This window comes from Macrotis lagotis, chromosome X, assembly GCF_037893015.1.
Source record: "Macrotis lagotis isolate mMagLag1 chromosome X, bilby.v1.9.chrom.fasta, whole genome shotgun sequence".
NCBI classification, from domain to species: domain Eukaryota; kingdom Metazoa; phylum Chordata; class Mammalia; order Peramelemorphia; family Peramelidae; genus Macrotis; species Macrotis lagotis.
Genome location: NC_133666.1, coordinates 139167380 through 139193242, shown reverse-complemented (window position 1 = coordinate 139193242; position 25863 = coordinate 139167380). Strand labels below are relative to the sequence as shown.

Genomic DNA, 25863 nt, shown 5'->3' with positions numbered 1-25863 from the left:
ACATCTATTAGTCTGTTTTCACATTTAGGTCTTGGCTAAATGGCACTCATAGTTAAGGATAATGACACAACTATCCCCAAATCTAAAAACTAATCTTCTAAATAGTTTTAAGGGTCTAAACAAGAACCTTTGCTTTTGTTGATGGGTCCATGCATGTGTGTGTGTGTGTGTGTGTGTGTGTGTGTGTGTGTGTGTATGTGTGTGTGTGTGTTGGGAGCCAGCGTCTCTAAGCTGTTTGACACAGTCACAGCAAGAAGACTCAAGGCAATCACACTGCCTGATGGAACAACATTTCCTTCTATATATATATATATATATATATGGATTTCATGCATACCAATATTTGTAGGTTTATTATTGATTGCAAAACTTACTCATCCTAATACTGGAATGACTATAAAGGAAGGATTTCAGAAAAATTCCTTGAATAAAACAAATTGTAAACTCTGTCCAAATTTAACAAGACTGCCTCTCCCTGAGGCATACAAAAGGCTTCAACATTATGAAATCTCTGGAAAACCCAACACTGGGAATTCCAAGGAGATGCCAGAATGTTTACAGGGAAAACAGATACAAGATGGGTCAGAAAGAATTCCAGGGAAATTAATAGTTTTGCCCCCCCTTATCATACACAGGAATATATGAAAAAGACGGTGAGAAAATAATACAGGTGACCAATATGTGAACTTCAGCAGCCTTAGTTTCATGGGAAAGAATAAAAATGTCACAGAAACTGTGGCTTCTACCAACAAGGCCTGAAAGAAAAATTGGTTATTGTAAGAGTTAACAGATGAGGGGCGGCTAGGTGGCGCAGTGGATAAAGCACCCCTGGAGTCAGGAGTACCTGGGTTCAAATCTGGTCTCAGACACTTGATAATTACCTAGCTGTGTGGCCTTTGGCAAGCCACTTAACCCCATTGCCTTGCAAAAACCTTAAAAAAAAAGAGTTAACGGATGGGTGGACAAGCATAAAGACCCTCACTATAGACTGTTAAGGAAGTGTATTGAAAAACATTACTTACACAAAAAATATAAAAAACTTTTCATTAAAAGAATTACTTAATTAATAACTTTAAATGAATTAACAATTATACAATGTATTAAATAAATAAGGTAACAGGTTAAGGTCATCATAGTCTGAGTAAGGATAAGAAATCAATTAACTATATGATTATTACTTAAACTTGTAATCATATGATCAAAACTTGTAACCATATGAACTATATGATTGATGATGAAAATTGTACACTTTTGTAACCAAGGAAATGATCTTAGCTTGCTTGCTTGAAACATACATGATTCTGAGCTATAAAAATAAATCCAAGCAGCTGACAGTCAGTCAACCTGCTCCTGCCTTTACCCACTTGTTGACTCAACTCATTTTGCTGACTCTATCCCTCCTGTCAGGTTCCAAGGACCCCACGGAGGCTGGACCCCAGCGTCTGTGTGTGTGTGTGTGTGTGTGTGTGTGTGTGTGTGTGTAGGGGGGTATGTGCGTGGGGGGGTATGTGTGTTGGGTAGAAGGGATTACATTTATTTTTGTCTTGTAAGACATCAGGGAGGTGTTACCATGACATGCATGTGAATTGGATTTGATTGAGGGAGGGTCTGTGCCTCACCTTCTCTACCAAAGTCATCTGGGTACAGTGGTTAGATATGAATCAGGATGACTGGAGTTGGCCCTGGAGGCCAGGCAATCAGGGTTAAGTGACTTGCCTAAGGTCACACAGCTATCAAGTATCTGAGGCTCTAACTGAACTCTGGTCCTCCTGTCTCCAGGGTCAGTGCTCTACAATTTTGTCTTAAGTTCTTTAGAAAGACCTATCAGTCCTCTAACAGAAATCAGAAACTTACAGTCTTTCAGAGAGAGGGGTGTTGTCTTGCTCCTGAAGCCACATAACTAGCTAGCAAGGGGGATAAAAATACAATCATCATCACTGTCTGTAATTGATTAAGGGAGCCATGGGTTCTGATCAAAACACCTGAAGTCAGGACAGGGCCAAGGGATCCACAGATTTACTCTGATGTGATGTTAGTCCTCTTCTAGATTCCTTGAAAGGTTTCTCAGAGAGGTTGTGTATGCTGTTAGCAATTTTCCCTTGGACTGGGAAGTTTTGGCTCAGCGTGTGTGTGTCTGTGTGTGTGTGTGTGTGTGTGTGTGTGTGTGTGTGTGTGTGACTTGCTAGTCATTCTAGAGCTGGTCATAGAATTGAATTAAATGAGAAAGGCAGCAAAGGTTTATAAAACTATGCATGTCCTTGGAAACAGTAATACTATTATTAGGTTGTACCCCAAAGGGATCAAAGAGAAACAGACTAATGACTACGCTTTGTGGAGGCAAAGAATTGGAAACTGAGAGGATGCCTATCAATTGGTAATGACTAGTTGTGGGGTAAATGATTTTACTTGAAGATTGTTGTGCTATAAGAAATGTTGAGGGGAATTGTTTCAGGGGGGAAAAATCTTGGGAAGACTTATATGAGCTGATTCAAGGTGAAGTGACTATTAATGTTACACAGTAATAGCAATATCATAACAGTAACCAACTGTTAAAAACTTAGACTAATCAATGATCCATGACAATTTAAAGGACTCATGATGGAAAATGCTATCTACCATCAGAGAGAAAGTTCTAATGAACTCTGTAAATTGAAGGATATTTTCTTATACCTTAGTTTTCTTGCTTTTTACCCCCCCTTTCATAATGTTGCTAATGTGAAAAAGTTTTGCAAGACCACAAATATATGTAATAAGTATTGTATTTTTTGGCTTTCCAGTAGGTGGAAAAAGTGTGGGAAAGAATTCAGAATTAAAAATAAAAACATAAAAAAATTAAAGAGGAAGGGAAGGGTTTTAATGCCAGTGTTTACTCTGACTGAACAAGTTTAAATCCCTACCTATATTTCCCATTACAACAAAGATTCTTAATCATTTTTGTGTTGTCATAGATCCCTTCAGTGATCTGGAGAAGTCAATGGATTCCTCAGAATAATGCTTACAAAAAGAATAAAGTAAAATACATAGGCTTTCAGAGGAAGCCAATTTATTGAAAATCCAAATTATAAACCTTTACATTTAGAGGAAACAATTCAGATAAGACATATGCCTATCTATATTCTATGTTATTAAGTAGGTTCATCTATGACTTGTAGGGGGTTAAACAATTTACTCATGAGAGGTGGTGCTATAGTAGATGGATAGCTGGCTTTGGAGTCAGAAAGTCCCACGTCTAATATGTACTGACAATATGACTTTGAGCTAGTCACTTCATCTCTCACTTCCTAGACAAAAATATAAAATACAAAGCAAGTGTTGATTTGCATTGATAGAAGGAGCTTCTGATATCAAAGAAGTCATAGGTCTAGTCCTATATATATAATATACATATACATACATACATATACAATCTTATACATATGCATATGTATGTGTATATCTCTTCCTATAATTTCTGTCTTCCTTTCTCCCTCCCTACTCCCCCTTCCCCTTTCCTAGCCTCCTCTCTTTTTTTTTGGCTAGCTAGTTGGAACAATACATGAAATACTGAACCTGGACTAAGGAAGACCTGTTTTCAAATCCAGACTCAGACAAGTGCTAGCCATGTGACCCTGGGAAAGTCACTTAACCACAGACTTGTTCAGGTTCTTTAACTATAAAATGGGAATGATAACAGTGCCTACATCACAGGGTTACTGTGAGGATCAAATGAGCACTTTTATAAAGCACTTAGCCCTTAGTAGATACTATATAAATGCTTATTTCTATATATTGTCTATTATCTATTACCTATCTGTTTACTGTCTATTATCTATCATCTATCTTTTAGTGGCCTGTCTCTCTATCTCTATCATCTAGCCACACACACACACACACACACACACACACACACACACACACACACACATACACATCTAATTAGATGGTACAGTTGATATAGAACAAGACTTGGAATTAGGAAGATCTAAATTTATTTCATCCTCAGACACTGGACAAATCCCTTAACTGCTGCCTGCCTCAGTTTCCTCATCTGAAAAATGAGAATAATAATAGCATCTCTTTCCCTGATGTGTCACAGTGAGAATAAAAATAAGAAAATATTTGGAAGCTATTTCATAAACCTTAAAATGGTATATAAATGCTAGTTACTATGATTATCTTTTTTTTTAGGGTTTTTGCAAGGCAACTGGGGTTAAATGGCTTGCCCAAGGCCACAAGGCTAGGTAATTAATTGTCTGAGGTCACATTTGAACTCAGGTACTCCTGACTCCAGCTGGTGCTCTATCCACTGTGCCACCCTAGCTGCTCCTGTGATTATCTTTTCAAGGATTCTCTTGAGTCTAGCCTCAGCATCCTTCATATTATGTCCACAACAACATGAAGCTCAATAAACTTTATGATGGAATCAACATCTATCTTTGAAGGGCCATCAAATGTGTCACATCATCCAATTTTCACAATTTGTGTTAGAAAGTAAAAGTAATACAGTTTCATAGACACAACAGGAAGAATTCAGCATACTGGATGAACCCATCTGGTACATTTGGACACTAGTATAAAATGTACAACAACAACAGAATCTTGTATGTTTCTTTTTTCTAGCCATAATGTAATTTGCCTTGACAATAGGATAGCATCTATAGATTTAAGCTTTTTTGGTTTTGACATTGTGATGCTGTCTTCCCAGACTTGTTCCAATCTGTTTCTGACATCTTCACATTAGATCATTTCTTCCAAGGATTTACTTGGACATTGTATTATTTCAGCTGCCAAGATCTGCCAAGATAAGCTCAGCTCTACAGATAAAAGGTTTCAAATTTGGGGGCTTATTCAATTAAGGCAGTATTCTCCTCTAAAATTAGGCTCAACGCTTAGAGTTGGCATAGAAATTGAGACAGGTGCAATGTTGGGAGAGGAATGAGTTGTGGTCCAGGAATAGCTGGATTTGTGATTGTCCTTGAAGTTTAATGTTAAAAAAAAAGTATTCTACCAAGCTGCAAAAACAAAAATATTCAAAATTCCATGAATCCATTTATTCGAATAAAAAACTTTTTAAAAATATGGGGGTACAGGATGGAGAATGGTAACATGGAACATGAAATTTTGAGTTATCTCTTCAAAGAACTGATCAGAGAACTAAAGGAGACCAAGAGATCATTTAGTCCAATATCTTCATTTTATAGGTGAGAAAATTGAGGATCAAGACCAAAAGCAAAGTGATTTGCCAAAGGTCATATAATTGGTGAGATATGAGCCTTGTACTGTGTTAGGTGCCTTGAAAAAAGTATGACACGGTTGCTGACCTCAAGCTTTCTGTCAAATTATTGATATGAGAAATATTAACAAATGAACTCATTACTGTAAAGATGGGAGATAGCTTTTATATAGAAATTTAAGATTTGAAAAATGCTTTACAAATAGTATCTTATTTTATCCTCAGAACAACCTTATGAGGTAGGTGTTATTATTATTCCCATTTTTCAGATAAGGAAATTGAGGCTAGGAGAGGGTGAGTAATTTTTTCATAAAGTTGCAACAGGGTTTGAAATCAGGTCATACTGACTCCAAATCTAGTGCTCTATCCACTATGCCATTCATTGAGCTGCCTGGGACAGAGTTTATGACCCATATTATTATTAATAATAATATGGTAGGCTGTGATTAAACACCCAAATTAGTAGCAAAAGAAAAATATTCCACAGGCTATTAGAGGAAGGAATGGTCACTAAGGAGAGTTGTAATCATGGAAGACTTCCTGGTGTGGAATGACTTAGACTTTGAAATGGATATTAGGGAGAGGGAAGACATGGGGTGTACCAATGGCATGTATGGAATGAAGGAAGCAAAAGCATGTTTTGGATATGTGTGTGCAGGGGTACTGTAGAGGAAGAAAAGATGGAAATGCAAATTGGGACAATTCTGTAAAAGGCCTTGACTTTGAGAATGAGGTGTCATTATATTCTGTGGCTAGCTAGACTCCAATGAATGATTTTTAGCAGGTGAGTAACATAACATAATAAGTGCTTAAGGAGGATTAATCTGGCACTAGGTCAAAAGGATGAATTAGAGAGAAGAGACTAGAAGCTAACTGTCCAGCTAGAAGGCTATTGATTCATAAAGACAGAAGAGCCTCTGTATGGAGTCAGAGTATCTCCAGTCAGATCTTGATTCTGCCAATTATTTTCCATATGACCTTAGACAATTCATTTAATTGCCTAGGTCTCAGTTTTTTTTTTTTATCTGTAAATAAGGGAATAACCTGTGAGATCTCTTTCTGCTTTAAATCTATGGTCCTATACTTAGAACATAGATGTCCATCTGACTACTAGTTCAGTGCGATTTTTATTATGTTGTGTCTCTTCTTTTTTTTTTGTTAAGAAGTCAGTAGGAGAGATTAAACAGAAGAATGGAATTCTAAACTCAATTTATAGGAAAAACAAGAATCATTTTAAGACTTTTTAAAATTGGTTTTAAATTCAGAACGATTTTCTTATTATTGGATGCTATTTCCCTGAGGTCTTTCTAAATTCATTCAGTTATCCAAAAAATATTTTCTGAGCACTTATTTTTATGACTGAGACAGATGGTATATTGGATAGTTAGCCATTAAACATTTATTAAGCACCTACTATTAGCCAGGTACTATGCTAAAAACTGGAGATACAAAAAGAGGCAAAAGATAGTCTATGAGCTCAAGGAGTCCACAATCTCAAAAAGGAAATAATAAGCAAACAAATATGCACTAACAAGCTATATACAGGATAAATGGCTAATTAAAAGAGGGGTGGCACTAGAATTAAGTGGAACTTAGAAAGACTTTCTAGAGAAGAAAGGATTTTAAATGGGATGTGAAGGAAGCTAGGGAGGTCGAAAAGTAGAGATGTGCCTGGAATGTGTTCCATAGACAGGGAACAGTCAAAGAAAATGCCCAGAGCTGAGAGTAGTGTGTGTTTATAGAATAGCAAGGTGGCCAAAATCATTGGGTCAAGGTCAAAGAGTATGTGGTAGGGGTAAGTTATAAATTGCTCTGAATGCCAAATAGATGACTTTTGCCTTTAGTTCTAGAATTTATTTAATACGGAATAGGTAACACCATCAGACCTATGCTTTAGGAAAATCACTTTAAAGGCCAAATGAAGGATGGTTTGGAAGGGGAGAAAACTTATGGAGGGTAGATCCCAGAAAGGGCATAAGACCTAGAAGTAGAAAGACTTAAGTTCAAATCCTGCCTAACTAATTTAGTGGTATGACCCTGGGCAAATTACTTAACCTCTATCTGACTTGGTTTCCTCATCTGTACAAAAGCACCTACCTCCCAGTGACTTTGCTGTGAGGATCAAATGAAGTAAAATTTGTATATCAATTTGAAACCTTCAATGGTTATCTAAATACTAACCAGCTATTAAAATAATGATAATAATTATGTGTGAAGCCTTGTGCTTGAGCCAGGGTAAGATGCAAAGATGAAAGAATTCAACCCCTGATCTTAAGAAGTTTACAGTTCATTAGGGGAGAAAAATAGATAAAGTCTATAATATTAAATAATATATTACAGAAATTTAGGAGAATGTGATATACCAAATATATCAAACATGAGCAATTCTTTATGAAATCAAACCACACACAGTATTTGTTTTAATGTTCCTAAACTAACAAAGTGACTTTAGTTCAAGACACAAAATTGCAAGAGTTTCATATATGTCCATTTTCCTCAAACTTCTTTCCCCCCCCAGATTCCAGATTTAAAGAATTTTACATTTTAAGTTCATACTGACAGAATGTCGATAGCTACTTTATGGTTGAAAAGGGAAGTAGAGAAATGAGGCAGTAGAAAGGAAGAATGAATTTCCAGTCTTTATTCTAGGCAGAAGCAAATATACCACCACCCAGGTAGAAGCTGATTTCTTGAAGCAACCTCTTCATCAATCTCCCTGATTCCAATTTCTTTCGCTACCAACCCATCTTTCACATGGATGAAAATAATAATCTAATCTGCCTAATACACACTTCCATGTTATCCATAGGATAAAATCCCTACTTTTGCATTGGCATTTCAGGCCTTTTACAATATGGCTCCAATCTACCTAATGATCTATTTCAAATAACTTCTCTTTATATACTCCATGTTCTACCTAAGGTTGACATGTGATTTTCTGCTTCTGCCCCCCAATAATGAGAAAGTACTCCTTCTTTATGTCTCTCTTCAGGAATGCCCATTTTGCTTCAAAGGTATTAATTACCTTCTGTATGTTCTCTTCTCTGATCCACCAAATCAAATTTCCCTCCTGAAATACACCTAGAGCACAATGACTGTTTTTTCTTTTGTCACTTCAGTACATTATACTTTATTTCTTATACTTGTCATATTTCTCCCTTCTTACACCATTGCAATGTAAACTTCTTGAGGGAACAGAATATGAAACCAAATCCCTTTAGTCTCTTCATTTTCAGGGCAAAGCAAAGTGTATTGTACCTAAGAGGCAATTAATAAATATTTGCTAAATTTGGATTTCACTTAGACTTTTCAACCTACAGTAATCATGTCTCCCTCCTCTGAACTCTTAGTACTTATTATCTGTACAAATTTGGCAATTAATCATGGATTGTCTTAGGACAGTTTTTTTATTGACTTGTATTATTTAACTTTTATAGCATCTAGACCCATGTAAGCATAGACTTGAGTAATATTTTTCATTATGGTGAACACCAAAGGAATTTTATTTCAAAAGTTCATTGATTCAGGGTCAGAAGAAATTTAAAAGGTAAACATTTATAGAATACTTCAGAAGACACTTAGACAACTAAATTTAAGCATAATGATTGGCTTGTATTTCCTTTCTTAGCATGTAGGCTCCTTGTGCATAGGAATTATCTCATTCATAGCATTTGTATCCCCCAAAATTAGCACACTGCCTGGCACCTAGGAGCCACTTAATAAATACATGTTGATTAATTGATAAAACCATTTATATTTTTAAAATATATAGCACGCAATTAAATTAAAATGCAAATTGACTCTGCCTCCCACTACTCTGTTATACATGCTTCTGAGGTCTTTTCTTCCCATTTAGATTGTAAGTCACTTGAAAATTGGGTAACATGTCTTGTGCTTTTACACATCATGGGAGAAGTACTTATTATTTATTAATATTACTTGAACCTGCCTTAACATGGCTAGAAATTGTCTAACCCAAAGTATATTATAGCTCACACTGCTCTCAGAGCAAAGCTGGCTGCAAAGGATGCTTAGGTCCCCACCTAGTGCTTATTTTGGATCCACCCAAGCCTTAGGACCATTCAAAACACATGTATTTTTGGACTACCCACCCAAGACTAGAGTCTACTTTAAAACAAAAACCAAAAACTCATGTTTTGGACCCTACCTCACAGGCTTTACAACATTTGACCTCTGAATTTTATTGAATATTTGTCTGTTATATACATTTCAAGCAACCTAGTTATATGGAGGTTACTTAGCTTATACCCTTGTTTGAACTCTATATTATGTAAAACAGAGATTTGAGTGGGATTCACACCTTTTTTCATTTCTCTACTCTGCTGAACTGACAATAAAATTCTTTCAAAAAGTATCATGAGTCTTGGGGTTTGTTTTGGACTGACAGCATCCCCCATTTTGACTAGCTTAGCAGATGATGTAATTCATATTTTTTGCCTGAATATATATGAAACATCTGCCAAAACACACTATTATCTAATTAAAGTATTTTAAATGTCAAACTAAGGTCTTAGGATGTATTATGACAATAGGGAGTGACTGAATTTTCTTCATCAGGGGAGTGTCTTGTGCTTTAGAAAGGTTATTTTCACCTCTATGAGGAGGATTAATTGGAGAAAGGACAGGATAGAAGCATGGAAAACTATTAGGAGATGACTGCAATAGTCCAGAACTGGACATCCTGGAGAATGAAGTCAAGTGTCAAGTAGGTGTCATAAGTGAATATTTTAAACATATTTCTGAAACAAGTAACTGGAAATTCCCCAATTTCATAAAGCCTGTTTTTGATCAAATTAGGGAATAAAGAGGAATGGGAGAGGTCCAGTCAAAAATACTAAAGAATCTTCTGGTAATCAAGGCAATTAGCATTTGAAAAGGATGCATATGGAAAGAATTACATGAACTAAGTGAAACAAGGGGAATCAAAAGAACGTTGTGCACATTAAAACAAAACTGAGAGATGATCAATTATGATGGATGCAGCTCCTCTCAGGAATTCAGAGATCAAGGACAATCCTGAAAAATCTGCTAAGGACAATACCATCCATATCCAGAGGAATAAACCATGGCTTCTGAATGCATACTATGTTCACTTTATTAAAATTTCTTTTATGTTTTTCTTTCCTTTCTCATGGTTTTCTTTTTTCCCCTTCTAATCCTCTTATACAACATGACTAATATGGTAAAGATGTTAAACATGAATATACATGTACAACTTTTACCAGACTTTGGGGAGGGGAGGAGAGGGAGGAGAGGGTAGGAGAAAAATGTGGAACTCATAGATTTGCAAATGGATGGTTATTGAAAAACTACAATTGCATGTAATTGAAAAAATAAAAAAGGATGCTTAGAGATGGCTCCCTTAATAGAAAAAAACAAAAGCACAAAAAGTTCACCTTCTAATCCCATCAGAAGCTCCTCTAGCATGTATTTGTCTTGAAGGTCTTGTAGATTCTTCTGTGGAATGTATCCCCCCACTCTCCCCTGCCTCCTCCCTCCCCCTTGGGTTCTCTCCTCTTCTTCCATATCTCACCTATTCCCCATCCCACATTGGGGGATTGTACCCTTCTTTGTATGGACAAACCAGGTGACTTCTCAGGTCATACCTCCCTATGGACAATGCTATTTAAAGATGATTTATTGGGGGAGGGTCTAGTCCTTTGGCCCTCCCCCCATGCATACTAGTATAATTCTCAACTTGGAGAAATGTTATTAAATGATTGTTCATCTAATTTTGTTTTGCTCTTTCTTACAGTCAAAACCTCTGGTAACATTTGTCCTTGATTAGGACAAATGCTGAGAAGGTTAACAGAAATGAATTTTGCAACAAACCAAGACTGTCAGCAAGGACCCCTCTTATTTGGGGAATATTCACATAAACCTTAGGAAGCATTGTTAATGATAAAGCTAGTGGAAGTGCTAAAATTCCAGCTGAGCTATTAAAATTCTAAAAGATGATGCTGTCATTGCCAGGCAAAAAAAGGATTCAGGGGTTCAAGCAGAAAGTAAAAGAATTCACTTATAATTTAGAAACTGACCAAGAAGAATTTAGAGACTAAAAATATAGTTTATGTATTACTGTGGTTGATAGAAGTTAAGGGAGAGAGAGACTGGCAATGGCAGTAGCAACAGCAGCCACCATGAAGTGATAAGCACTAAGGAAAGGTACAAGGGCATGAGAATTTGTCTGGGGATCACAATCCAGAGCCACTTGCCCTCCTAAAGGAAGACCTGCGACTCCAGTGAGTAGAGGATGAACTTTTAAAGGGGCAAAAAGCAAAAAAAAAAAAAAAAAAAAATTCTGCAAGCTAGGCTTCAGCAATATGTAAACAGAATTACCAGAAGAGCAGGCTGGTTTTCAAAGAGGCAGAGGAACTAGAGACCAAATTGCTAACATTCACTGGATTATGGAGAAAACAAGAGAGTCCCAGGGGGAAAAAAATCTACTTCTACTTCATTGACTATACTAAAGCCTTTGATTGTGTGGATCACCACAAAAATGTGGCAAGTTGAGAGTACCTGATCATCTTACTGGTCTCCTGAGGAACACATATGTAAGCCAAGAAGCAACAGTTAGAACCAAACATAAAATAACAGATTGGTTTAAGATTGGAAAAGGAATATGACAAGGCTGTATATTGTTATCTTATTCATTTAACTTCTATGCAAAACGTATCAGGCAAATTGCCACAGTGGATGAATCAAAAGGTGAAATTAAGGTTTCCAAGAGAAATATCAACAATTTCAGATATGTAGCAGACAATGCCACTCTAATGGCAGAAAGTGAAGAAGAATTAAGAAATTTCTTGATGAGGGTGAAGGAGGAGAGTATAAAAACTAGCTTAAAGTTTAACCAAAAAAAACCCTACGATCTTGACAACGGGTTCCATCACTTTCTGGCAAACAGAGGGAGAAGAAATAGAAGTAGTGTCAAATTTTATATTCTTGGACTCAAAGATCCCTGCAGATAGCAACTATAGCCATGAAATTAGAAGATACTTATCTTTGGAAGGAAACATGACAAATCTGACAGCATACTAAAATCAGAGACATCACCTTGCAGACATAGGTTTCCAGTAGCAGTGTATGGCTATGAGAGTTGGACTATAAATAAAGCTGAGTGTTGCAGAATCAATGTTTTCAAATTGTGGTGCTGGAGAAGACTTTTGAGAGTCCCTTGATAACAAGGAGATCAAATCAATCAATACTTAAATTAATTCAGGTTATTCACTGGAAGGTCAAATACTGAAGCTGAAACTTAAATATTCTGCCCACATAATGAAAAGATGGGATTCATTGGAACAGACTCTGATGCTGAGAAAGATTGAAGGCGAAAGGAAAAGGGGACAATAGAAGATGAGATGTAAATACTGCCATAGAAGCAATGACCTTGGACAAACTTTGAAAGACAGTGGAAGATAAAGGGGTCTGGTGTGCTATGGTCCAAGGCATCATGAAGAATTGGATGTGACCAACAATAGTGCAACTGTCTATATTAAAGATCATAAAGATCTTGACTACTTTGGGAATTTAGTGAGTAGAGGTAAGGATGGATGTGGAGGTAGGATTGGTTAGAGTACAGCTAATTAAAAAAAGTGGAGAGAGGGGAGGATGCTGTCTCAGCTTCACTATCTTTTTTTTTAGGTTTTTGCAAGGCAAATGGGGTTAAGTGGCTTGCCCAAGGCCACACAGCTAGGTAATTATTAAGTGTCTGAAATCGACTCCAGGGCCAGTGCTTTATCCACTGCACCACCTAGCCACCTCTTGGCTTCACTATCAACAAAACTTGACCACTTAAGCATACCCTAACAAATCATTATCTTTACCATACTTCATTATAAGGATTGGGCTTGTATTGAAAACCTCCTAAATGTTTCCATGTTTTTCTTCTTATATGCCTAAGGATTAGCTCAGACCTTAAATCACATCTTCTGAGCAGTTATTTCTTCTTTTATTTTACTGCACTATAGTATGTAGCCGCAGGGTCCCATCATTTGATTGGATCAAAATTTATCCAGAATTGACTTCCATTTTTCTTTTCCCAGAAGGGTTTTAGAACCTTCTGGCTATTCGACAACAACAAGTTTGCAATACTTTTTATTGTTTAAAAAAAAGGTTGGGGGAATGATTGTATATTCAAACTGTTTATTCTAACATGGTATAAGGTGTCTCAGAGATTTAAATATGGTGCTATAAAGCAGAGTTGAGAATGAAAATGGTGAGTTAGAGTCTCCCAGCTCTGCTGGCAGGGTTGAAATTCTGATCTTTGTACAGTCTTTTGCATGCATAAATATAACAAATAGAGATGAATACTGAAGTGAAACAGCTAAAAGGTCCAATTGGAATATGATTGTAGCTGCCAGTTCCAATGTGTGAAAATGCTTTTATTGTTCCAGGCCTTTAAGACCTCTAAGCAGGCTCTGACTCTGTTTCAAAATTCTGCAGGGAGGAGTTGAAAGGAATTAATTTTTTGCCACTGCAAGTATTCAAGGGTCTTAGCTTATCTACTCAGCTAGTTTACAAGTTAACATTCTGGGATTCCCAAAGCCTTCAGGACATGGAGAACTCATCTCAACAAAATCCTTGGGGAAGAAAATAACTGAATGACAAGTGGGAAGGACATTTTGAAGAGGGGCTAAATTGGCACATAAGGGAATGAAAACAGCTGTGTTATCCATCCAGCAGACTGACATTCAACATGACTCTAGAGTAAGAGGTCTCCAACTACCAGACCTTCACTTTGGCTTTCATTTCCCTTTTCTTGCTGAGACTACCATAAAAACTCATTATGAAAAAAATTAAAAAGAGTGGGGGGAAAGCCACTGCATCAGTTCCTTTGAAGCATGAAGGTTGACAATGTCACCATCATTTATGGAGACAGACATCATTTTCCCCTTCTCCTTCTTGCAAGGAAATTTATCACCTTAGTTTAGTGAGAAGCATCTTCTGATGCTTTTTTTACCTTGTTCTATTAGTTTCATCTCTTTCCACTTACTCTACACCACCTGCTATGGGAAATTAATTCCAATCACTTTTATCCCAGCTTTTCTCAGTAAAGACAAATCATTAGAATGAATATTTGGCACAAAATTTATATTGCTGTTCTCTTGCTAATTTTTTTTTTGTATTAAAATGTTTGAGCAGAAGTTTTTTTGAGAGGCCAAAAGTTTCTCAGTGCACGTTGAAAGCTGCCTAACATGGCTAAGGCTAAACTGATCCTTTGTTCTGAAAGTTGGAACAAACCTCATTAAATGAACTTCCAACTCAATATGTATTTATTGGGTATGACGTGCCCAATACTGTAATGACTAATGACTTGTTTTTCCCTGATTTTACAACTAAACTCCTCAGGGCTAACCACAGCCTAGGGCTTGTCTTGGGATTCAAAGAGCTTAGGAATAAAGAGATAAAATAACAGAGAAATTGGGCCCAGTGGATGAGGTTCATTTAATTATTACTTAAAGCTACAAAGAATCTAGATCCTAAGTAGGTAACTAGGAGATTTGGGTAGGGTTGACTCACAAGGAGGAAGTGAATGGGGCAGTGGGAGAGGGGTGTGTGGGGGGGGGGGGCGGAGTTATAATGAATTGGAGTTAGGAGTTCTATAGGGAGAGGGTACATGAGAAGTTACATGGAAAGGGGTAAAGTTCAGTGCTATATAAGTGTTTATTTTTTTTAAACTAGATGCAAATATCTTAAAATTTCCATATTATTCATGAAAATATTTGTTTCTTCCAAAGAAATTCATCCCAAAGTTATGGGATACCTAACTAAATAATTAAAGTGCAAGAAACATTACTTTCAAATTGCAAAATTTCATACTCAAAGCTGGAACATCTGTCACATACTAACCTCTTTGCAATAGTGTACCTCCTTTCACTAAGTCTGAGTCAATGTCTGTGAAATGCTCTGAATTTCTTAGAATAAAAATATTAAAAAATTTAAAAAAATTCATTTTATCACAAACATTCCCTTGATCCTGTTTGCTCCTCCAACAATCCTCCTATCCCAATCTTCTTCTCTGTCACTTCTAAACTTCCTTTTAATTCTATGCTCAATTATGTTCATTAATTCTGTTTGCCTATTCAACTCATTCTTTATCTCTCTGTAAATCTGGTGCTATAGGCAACACTCAATTTCAACTTCACCCTCCACCCATGCTGCCAAATCCTCTAGTGCTTTCTTAGCCTTCATGCTCATTTCTGCTGTGCTAGCATTTGACAACATTGACCAACCTCCTTCTTCTTGACAATCTTTTTTTTTCTTGGTTTCCTCCTGCTTTCTTCTCTTCATCCCAACCCTTCCATCTCTAGCTCCTTTTTCCTTCTGAATCCTTAAATATATGACTACCCCCAAGTTTCTGTTCCTGACTCTCCAGTCTCTCTTCTTTTGATGATTTCATTCATTTCCATGGGTCCAACTGATTCCTACATGTGAATGACTCCAAAATCTCTATCTCTAGTCCTTTATACTCTCTAAATCACAGTACTGTACTCTCCAATTGCTCACTAAGTTAATAATACCTCAAGTTCAACATGTTCTAGAATCAAACAGCATATTTCTGTCAAGATCTTCCTCTTAAATGATTGTCTGTTAATCAACTAACACAAATTTGCAAAATACTTACTACTTATTCCAGTTATTGTCCTAAGGGTTGGGGGATTGGTTTGTTTTTAATTCAAGTTATATACCATATGAGTTTTCTGTTGCAACAATAATTTTTTTGGTCCCCTAATTAGAGCAACTTTCAATAACCAATTGTAATAAGTATTTAACTTCAGCTATTTTAATCTCAAAAGCAAATCCTGATTCACTTTGGCATCAAGGAAATCATAACTTTCAACAGTTAGCCTTTTCTAGCTGGGCATAGTTCATTGGAGAAACCATAATTCTGGAAAGCTTTTTTATCTCTCCTTCCAGATTACTTAGCTGAGAGAAGGAATAGCATAGGTACTGTAATATTTGGTTGTGAAAGGCATAACACAGAATTTCCAGTTACTCTATTTTTTAGTGTCTCAAAATAGTGATATTGAAGAGAAAATATAGCAGGTGCTTACCAGCTTCTCCTACAAAGACTTCCACTGGAGTACTAGCTGGGCTCTCCCCAATGATATTATATGCAGTCATTATCACTTCATAGCGTTTATATTTCTTCAAATCTGCAAAGTTAAAAAAATATGAGTAAGAAATATTTTAACACCCATCTCTCAGGACTATTAGCTATTTTAAAAAATATATATATATATATTCCCTTCTGAACTTCCCAAATCTCTTTAGAAGTCTTTCTTAAATGCAGAGTCATTATGAGAATGTATATAAAATTTCAGCTAGATCATTACAAGTAATGCCCTTCTTGCTACTAATCATTAATTAAGCAGCTACATTGCAGAAAAGCATCTTATTCTGTATTCAGAGGCAAGCACTGCACCTGAATTGTCTTTTCTGCAGTATACTTGGTAAATGGATTGCAAAATATGGCTCTGGCATAGCTATATTATTGGTTCACAATTCTAGTGAGGTACATTATTCATAGTAGGTGTTTAATAGTAATCTATTTGATTTGACTAGAATAGAACTTTGACTAGAACAACATGAGAAGAAAGGAGAAAATAGTCCAAAGACTCTAGAACATGGGTGTACAACTTTTTAATTCTTCTGGGCCATATTACCCAATATAAACTTGTCAAGGATCACATATAGAATTTAATATTTATTTATGACTACAATGTAATTCATATTACTAAAGAATATAATAATAAATTGCAATAATGGCCACATGACTGGATGTTGATGGCCACAGATTGTATACACCTGCTCTAGAGTTATTTATTATCATGTATTGTGTCTAAATCTAATTATCTAGGACTGGTTTTCAGAGGAGAAATTTGGCACTCATCTGGTCTGCAGAAATATTCAACCAATATTCAATTAATACAAAATCAGGTTGAAAGACTTCCCTTTAGACTAAAACAACTCCATCAGTGGGTAGTTGTGAGTTAAGCTCCTACATTTGTGCATGTGTACTTAGATACAAAGGTACAAAGGTGTCATAGTACTGACCCTTTTTACTTAAGAAGGGGACTTTTCTTTTAATTTAATTTCCCAGCATATTGTTAGCCCAATAAAGGTTCAGTGAATCTGATCCCTTGATAGCCTTCCAAATCCACCTTTACAGAGAAATTTACATGGGTTTTTGCTTGCCATCTCTGGGTTCTGAGTCCAGCATCTTTCTATGGTTTCAAATTCACATTAAATGATATCTGTGCCATCTCTGGAATAGTGTTACCTTATAAATAATACATAATCACAGGAAATAGCTTTTTTGATTCAGATTGACTGAACAATAGAGTTCATTCTAATGACAAGTTGTGAGGGGGAAGTGAGGCCCAGACAGGAGGAAAATGGCACATATGTGAGTAAAAGTAAGCATGTGGTTTGTGTGAGGTATAAGCCTAACTTTTTGGCCTGTTTCAGATATGTGATTCAAAAGCCTGGAGCAAACACTATCTAGTGAACCATCATCACTATAAAACAGTTGGCCTTTTAACTTTGCTTATTCATTTTCTAACCCAGTGCCCTTCTCTATCAAAAACAAATTCTTTGAGTCCCTCCCTAATCCTTTCCTTGCAGCTGGAAACCATCCCTGTGGAAGAATTAAAGGAAAAGCAGTATGATTTGGTTTAAATTCAGATGGAATTAGAAAGAAAGAGTTAACAAGTCATATTTCTCTTACTATTAAAAACCATGAAGACCTATAAGTCATTAAATTCCTTTTCCCAATATCTGTTTGTGTTTCCTTTTATTTTATTATTAGTAGTATTATCATTAGCAAGTGTTGAAAAGCAGAGAAGTCATTAATTCAAGCTAGTTTCTGTTTGGCCCATTGAGAGGGCCAATAATACTTGCCCAGATTGTACTTTCCACAGTTACAAAGGTTTGGTGCCGAAGGCAGTGTTCACTTACGTGTTAATTCATACGTTGTTAATGCAGAGCTGCTGTTCACTGTCTTGAAGCTGCTTTGGGCTATTCAGGGTAAGCAAAGCAGAAAGCTAGTTACCATGCAGGGAAATAGTTATTGTAAATGATGTACAGCAGAGACAGAGGGAAATGATGCAAACCACAGTCAGGCCCAGTTCTAGCTTTAGCACTACAACTCAAAGGGCGATAAAATCCACACTACCTCCCATAACACATCAAATCATACTATTCGCCAGAGATTACTGCATTCCTTCATAAAATAGAAAGCCATGAAAATATACGACGTGGGGGAAATGTGTTTATTCCTTTGATTAAATGGAACAAATTAGTATTTGACAAGATATACCATAGAGCCATACTAGAAGAACTCAAAGCTATTTCTGTTGGGGAAATTACTTTTCCAATTATTATGTAGTGTGCATCATTTTCAGCCTGTTCAGGCTGAAGTACAGGGCATTGGTCCTAAAAGGACAGAATAAACCTAAAGCTGAAGGACACTTGAGATCATGAATTTCTATAATATAACTAAAATGATTAAGCATCTATGCTTGAGGTTGGAGGATCTCTAGTATCAAAAAGTATTCTGTTAAGTTTGGAAAAAAAACACGAACACATACATACACAAATACACTCAAAAAAACAAAAAAATCAACAATAAAAGAAACCCAGGGAAAACATCACTGCATGTTAGTAATTAGCAAGGGACAGTTAAGGGATATGTCAATATTTCTTTGTGAAGGCAGTTGAAGTCTCTCTGAAAAATCATTTCCCTTCATCAAATTTCCTTCCCCAATTATGACTGGATCTGTACCATTGGTATCAAGCCAACTTTAAACTACAGCAGTGAAACATAAAAAGAAGGAAAACAGTTGCTATTTGATCAAGTGGACCTCTGCTTCTACAGATTATTTGGATGAAAAGAATCTATTTTAAATGAAAGGTTACCACCAAATGAGTTATCAGGAAGCAGGGGGCATGAGAGAAATGCAGTTAATAGCACTGTAGTAAATAACCTAAGACAATGGAAGGTGGTAGGGAGCAATATAGCCCACCGTCAAAGCAGTTAAAATGCAGTCCTCTCATTTTCCTATTGTGTTATAATGTCATAGTTGTTGTTGTTTAGTCATGGCCAACTCTTTGTAACCCCATTTGGGATTTTATTTCCTTCTGCAGCTCATTTTACAGTTGAGGAAATTGAACCAAACAATGCTAATGACTTGTCCTAGTTCACACAACTTTGTGAGCATCTGAGGTCCAATATGAACTCAGATCTTCCTGATTCCAGACCCAGAGCTCTATCCACAGAGCAACCTAGCTACCCTAAGGTTGATCAAATAGTATATCAATTATTAGAGTTTATTTCTGATTCCAAATGCTCATAATTTGTCAGCAATTCTACTGAGCTCTACCAAGAGGTGTTTTAACTATATCTGACTAGTCATTTAATCCTATGTAAATATAGAATATTGGTCAGGAGGGAAAGAATACTCACGGGTGAGCTCTGCTCTTAGAGCTGAGGGATTTTTGACAGTCTTGGATTCTGTTCCAGGTCCAGCTTCATATTCCAACTCTCGATAATAGATTCGGTATCCCACAAGAAGACCATTCAAACTCTCATCCCTTGGTGGCTGCAAAGAAAAGGTCAAATTTACTTAATGAAGGATGGGAATTGAAATAAAATGAGTGGCCTTCTATTCCTGATTTCAGTGTAAATTAGACAAAGGTGACTACAGAATGTGAAGGGATATCTGACTGGATAATCTAACAGTATAAATGAATAGGAAAAATTTAGATTTTTTTTTACAAAACAAGACTTAATGTGACATAGTGACATTGATTCCTGGGCTATGATGTCAATGTGCAAGTTTTTTAGAGCATTGAATTTCTTGATTCTGCAAGTTATTTAAGTCTTTTCATGTGTTCATGTGCACATGTACATGTGTGAAGGTGGGCAAGTGCAATTTGGATCACTTAACTAAACCAGAAGATAAGGAGCTAAAAATATTGACCAACAAAGACCAAGGAAGAGTACCCACATACAGCTCTTGGGTTATAAGTTAGAATCTACTGGCTTATTTTACTATTTGTTTTGGATATCAGTCAGTCAATCAGTAAACATTATCCTTACTTTGAGTTAAGTGTTGGACAGACAGGGAAACTCAAGAGACAAGGAACTCTTTCTGTTTATATGGAGGCTGAAACTAGAAAGTCTTTTGGAGAATTTCCTTTAGTATTTTATTACTTTTCTTTACCACATTTAAGGCTTATTCCTGGGGCAGCTAGGTGGCCCAATGGATACAGCACTACCCTTGGAATCAGGAGGACAGATGCCAGTCTCAGACACATGACACTAGATGTATGACCTTGGGCAAGTCACTTAACCCTGATGGTCTTGCATCCTGATTCAAGTCCCACCATTTCCATGAACTTTTCCCTTACTCCACCTCATAGTAAGCTTTCCTTTCTTTTGTACTTTTTGTTCATACCATGAAATTAGGACCTTGTGTTTTTGGAAGCAGTGTCATCTAGAATAGAACCTTGACCCTGGAGTCAGAAGGTCCACTTGACAGTTGTTTTTTGAGCAAATCACTTTAGCACTGTGACTTAGTGATAGCAAAAATACTGGAAACTAAAATAATGTCCATCAGTTGAGGAATGCTTAAATAAATCATGCTATCTGAATGTGTTGGACATGCCATTGTGCTATAAGAAATGATGACAGGAATGATTATATAATCTAATTCAGAGTGAAGTGAGCAGAACCAGAAGAACAATTTACAATGTCAATATGAAAAAAAAATGAACAGTTTTGAGAGCTTATATAATAAAGAATGGAATGAGTAGATCTAGGATGTAAATGTGTGTAATAACAACACTTTAAAAATAGGCAAATGTGAAAGCTATTTAAACTATGGTCAATACAATGACCATCTAGGATTCTAGAGGACAGATGATGAAATAGGCTATTTGTGGCAAAGAAGATGGGTTTAAGGTACAGGATCACATATTTACATATATATTCACACATGTATAAATATGCATACACATATCTATAGTCACTTGTGTGACTATATATATATATATATATATATATATATATTATATACAGACCTGTGTATGTGAATGTATTATATACACACACAATCATTGATGGAATTTGTTTTGTTTGATTACGTATATGTGTTATAAGAATTTTTTCTTTTCTTTTTTTAAAGTTAGAGATTGGAGGCAAAGAAAATAGATTTCTTTTGATTTTTAAAAATACTACAAATGTGAAATGTTGCACACACTTTTAGATGAAGTCATATCATTATTTTTACTTTGCTATAAGAGAATTTTCACGAAGTGGGAATGATTTGTAATTATTGTAATATAAAATACAAAACACTTCAATAAAACTTAAAAAAAGAAGACTAGACTAGGTGATCTCTAAGATCTACTCTATCACAAGTTCCTAAGATTGCTGATAAAAATGAAGGTCCATAATATCTTAGCAGAGTAGAGACATGACTAATTTGTCAAAAGTGATTGAATAACAACAATTAATGTTTATCTAGTGCTTTTAAAGTTTACAACCTGCTTTACAAATATTAATTCATTTTATCTTCACCACAACCCTGAAAAGTAGTTGCTATTATTATTCCTATTTTACATACAAAAACTGAGGCACAGAGATGGTTAAGTAACTTGCCCAGAGTCTAAAATCCAACACTATTTCTATAAAATCATGCTGGGTCCAGAGATTATGAAGAATAGAGAGACCACTTTTATCTTAGTGATGTGGAATGTCTCATGAGGAGAAATGAGGGGAATTTTGAATGGTAGTAATGAATGTGGAAGTGTGTAAAGTAAATGGAAGTAGGAAAATTCTAGGTAAAATTAATAGACCAGTTGTAGGTAGAACATGAGATATATGTAGAGAAATAATGAAAGACAAGATCAGAGTGGGATTATATAGACCTTAAATGTCAGTCAAGCTAAGGGAGCTTCTGGAATTTTGAGTCAGTGTCTGGTAGATCCCAGATATCTCTAAGAAATACTATATCAAAAAAAAAAATCAATGTGCTCAAGGAATTACATAGACCTTAGAATTAGGGGTGAGTTTGGGCCATGCCAGGTCTAAAATCAATGGATTTAACCAGAAATGAAACTTGTTTTTCATGGTCAGGTAAATGACCATTGAACTCAATGCATTGTACCTTCAGTAACAGTTTCAGTCTCTATGAGATTCTGATTCAGATCTATGAATATACATATATCATAGGTTCTGTCTTAAAGTTCAACCTTAAGATCTTTTACATCAGATGTGTCACACAGGAGGTCTGGGCAGCCCATAAAGCTGGAGTGAGATATATAATAAAACATGGAAATGTTACATTTTAAAAATAAATTAATACATGGCTTACTGGGAGTCTCATTATAGATTAGTGATTGCTGTTTCTATTTGTTTGACACTGTTGTCCGAGTCTAACTTTTTCATTGTGCACATGAGAAAATAAGGTCACACAAGTTTTAAGTGACAGAGCTGGAATTCCAATCCAGGTCTGCCTGCTCCAAATCAATGATCTTTAGTATATAAGGTTATTTATTCTGAGATAGTGTGCCTGACAGATCATTTTGTTTGAAATAACATTTTTAAAAGGTGACAAATCTTTATCAATGTTAAGAACTGAAAACAACTAAAAAAAATACATTGAGCAGCAAGATGGTCTAGTGAATAGAGCACTGGACCTAAAGTTAGGAAGATCTGAACTCAAACACAATCTGGGTGATCCATGTTTGCCTCTATTTTCTCATCAGCAAAATAAACTGGAGAAGGAAATGACAAACTACTCCAATATCTTTGCCAAGAATACCTCAAATAGGATCACAGATTTGGACATGACAGAACATCAACAAAAATACACAGATTTTTGCTGTGAGAATCTTAGGAGTTTTATCATATACTAATTGCTGGTGTCACTTCATCATAAATTCCTTTCTCTTAATAAAGGCTTCAACCAAAGAAATGTTTGTCCTGGCCTAAGCCAGGGGGCTAGGTGGAGTGAAAATTCTCCCAAAACTATGTGTAAACCTACACAGTATTAATAACCAACTCATTGGCATCTGATCTAACTTGATGTGGTAGAAGCACGAAAAGGGAGACTGGGAAGTTCAAGGATTTGAAATTAGGTCTCTTAAGTAATAGATGGACTCAAGGATTCATCTTCAAAACTCTTTCCTTGTTCCAGATTACATATACCACAGCTTAGTAGTAAGCCTCTGCAGAAAAAGTCTTCAGGAAGCCCTCACAATTTCCTCAACATAGACTTAGAAGCCCAAGAAGTGATGACACTGATTTTTTTTTTTCCTGTGAAGTGATTCACTTCACTGTAGGAAGGAATAGACTTTACAGGATATTTGGACTAAAATGCCTTTTGTGAGGATAAATTGCTATTTCCACAGCAGAGCAGCCCAGAAAAAATTATGATAATTCATCTCACACAAATCCTGATGCTGAAAATTAAAGGAAAGGTGATCCCAGAGGAATCAGGATATTGCTAATAGTGTTATGGAGTACTGTGCCCCAACAGACTTTACAGGTATGATAGAGAAATGTGCATACTTTTTATTAGGTACAAAGCAACAATACCCTATATGTAAGAGAGTATGCTGATCAATTTTTACTGTATTGAAAAGGATATTTGAAAGTGTATGCTCAAGTGGATATTTTCAGTGTTGTAAAACAAGTAACAAATGTTACATGGGACCCCTCTTTGTAAGATAAGGAGAGGAGAGATGTCAAAATGAGATGATGATGGATAACAAGATGACAGAATAATTCAGTTTCTATTTTGCTGATTGATCTTCTGCTAGGAGAACACAGAATTAAAATGGTTAACAGAAAACAGAAGCATAAGATAAGTGAAGATATGGTAAGAAGGCACTTAATGCTCCCAATAAGCCTGTTTTCAGGTTTAGATCAATCATTCATCAGTACTAGGGAAGTTGTGCTCACTGAGTTACTATCAGATCTCTAACAATTCATAGAGAATAGGAAAAGATATAGATGAAATGAGATATAGGTAAATATTCTAGTTTTTAAAAAGGAAAGATTTTAACATGGAAGATTAAAACAAAAACAAAAATTATAGGCTAGTAAACAAAATTCTCAATTATAATAGTGAAGGAGCAGTTTGTGAACAATAGAAGAGAATAGGAATCACTATGAGCCAGCATGGGTTAATCAAGAATAAAATCGGGGTGGCTAGGTGGTGCAGTGGATTGAACACCAGCCCTGGAGTCAGGAGGACCTGAGTTCAAATCCAGATTCAGACACTTAATAATTACCTAGCTGTGTGGCCTTGGGCAAGCCACTTAACCCCATTTGCCTTGCAAAATCCTAAAAAAAAAAAAAAGGATAAAGTCATGCCAGCCTAACCTCATTTTCTTTTCTGATACATTTGCTAAACTAGATAAGGGGAATGTCATAGTCACAGCATATTTATATTTTAACATGGCATTTTATACATTTTACAAAATCTCTCACAGTGTACTTATTAACAAAGGGGAGAAATGTAAGCTAGGTGATAGTGTATTTATTTGACTTTGGAACTGGTTGAATAACCAGATTCAATGACAGTCAGGCTATAGTTATGGTATGGGGATAGAAGGTAATCTTGAGTGCCTTTCGCTTTATTCTGCTCCTCATTTATATTAGTGACTTAGGTAAAAGTATGTTGTTGTTCAGTCTTTTCAGACTTGTCAAATTCTTCATGATCACATTTATAATTTTCTTGGCAAAGACAATGAAATGGTTTGCCATTTCCTTCTCCAATTCATTTTATAGAAGAGGAAACTAAGGCAAACAGGGTTAGTGACTTACCCAGAGTCACACAGCTAGTCAGTGTCTAAGGCTGGATTTTACTCAGGCTTTCCTGCTAAAAATATAGATAACATGCTTAGCAAATTTTTGAATGACACAAAGATGGGGTGCTTAACTAACAATTTGAAAGACATAATCAGAAAACAAAAAATATCACCATAGCTTAAAATGGTTGGATGAAGATAATACAAGTACATTTAATAAGATAAAGCAAACATTTTAAACTCAGACTCAGAAAACCAACTGCACAAGTATAGAATTAGAGAGACAGTTAAAAAAGGCAGTTCAAGGGGAAAAAAAAGGATCTGAAGGTCTCAGTGGAGTATAAATTCTATATGACTCATCCTATGAAATACCAGTTATAAAAGATAATTTTATTTTAGTTTGCAGTGAAAGGAATACTTTCCAGATTGAAGATGTGATAATGCCAAGGTACTTTGGTCCTATGCCATCTGGATTATCATATCTTCTTCTGGGTACCACATTACAGAAGAGATATAAACAAGATGGATCATGTCCAAAGAAGGATGACCAGCATGGTGAAGGGACTCATAATTATGGTACATTAGGATTGGTTCAGAGGATCACAGTTCCAGCACTAAAAAGGACCTCAGATGCAATGTGATATAATACTCTCATTCTACCAGTGAGAAAACTAGGACCCAGAATAACTAATTGAATTGTCTAGAGTCAAACAGAGTAAATATGAGAGATGGAATTTGCATCCAGATCCACTGACTCAAGAGTTGGTTTTCTTTCTACTGTAAAGAACAGAATAAATTTAACC

At 35.9% G+C, this 25863-nt stretch overlaps 1 protein-coding gene across 6 annotated transcripts in view; it reads right to left on the bottom strand.

The window, feature by feature from the left end:
• Positions 1–25863, bottom strand: part of SDK1 (sidekick cell adhesion molecule 1) — a 1240677-nt gene that overhangs the window by 92000 nt on the left and 1122814 nt on the right. For 5 of the 6 annotated variants that reach the window (XM_074200552.1, XM_074200555.1, XM_074200553.1 and 2 more), the window contains 3 exons: positions 19704–19839; positions 18197–18256; positions 16291–16392 (listed from right to left, as the gene is read on the bottom strand). In XM_074200552.1, coding sequence (XP_074056653.1) covers positions 16291–16392; positions 18197–18256; positions 19704–19839 — 298 coding nt within the window. The remainder of the gene's footprint in view (positions 1–16290; positions 16393–18196; positions 18257–19703; positions 19840–25863) is intronic. The other variant, XM_074200554.1, reaches the window with a different exon arrangement.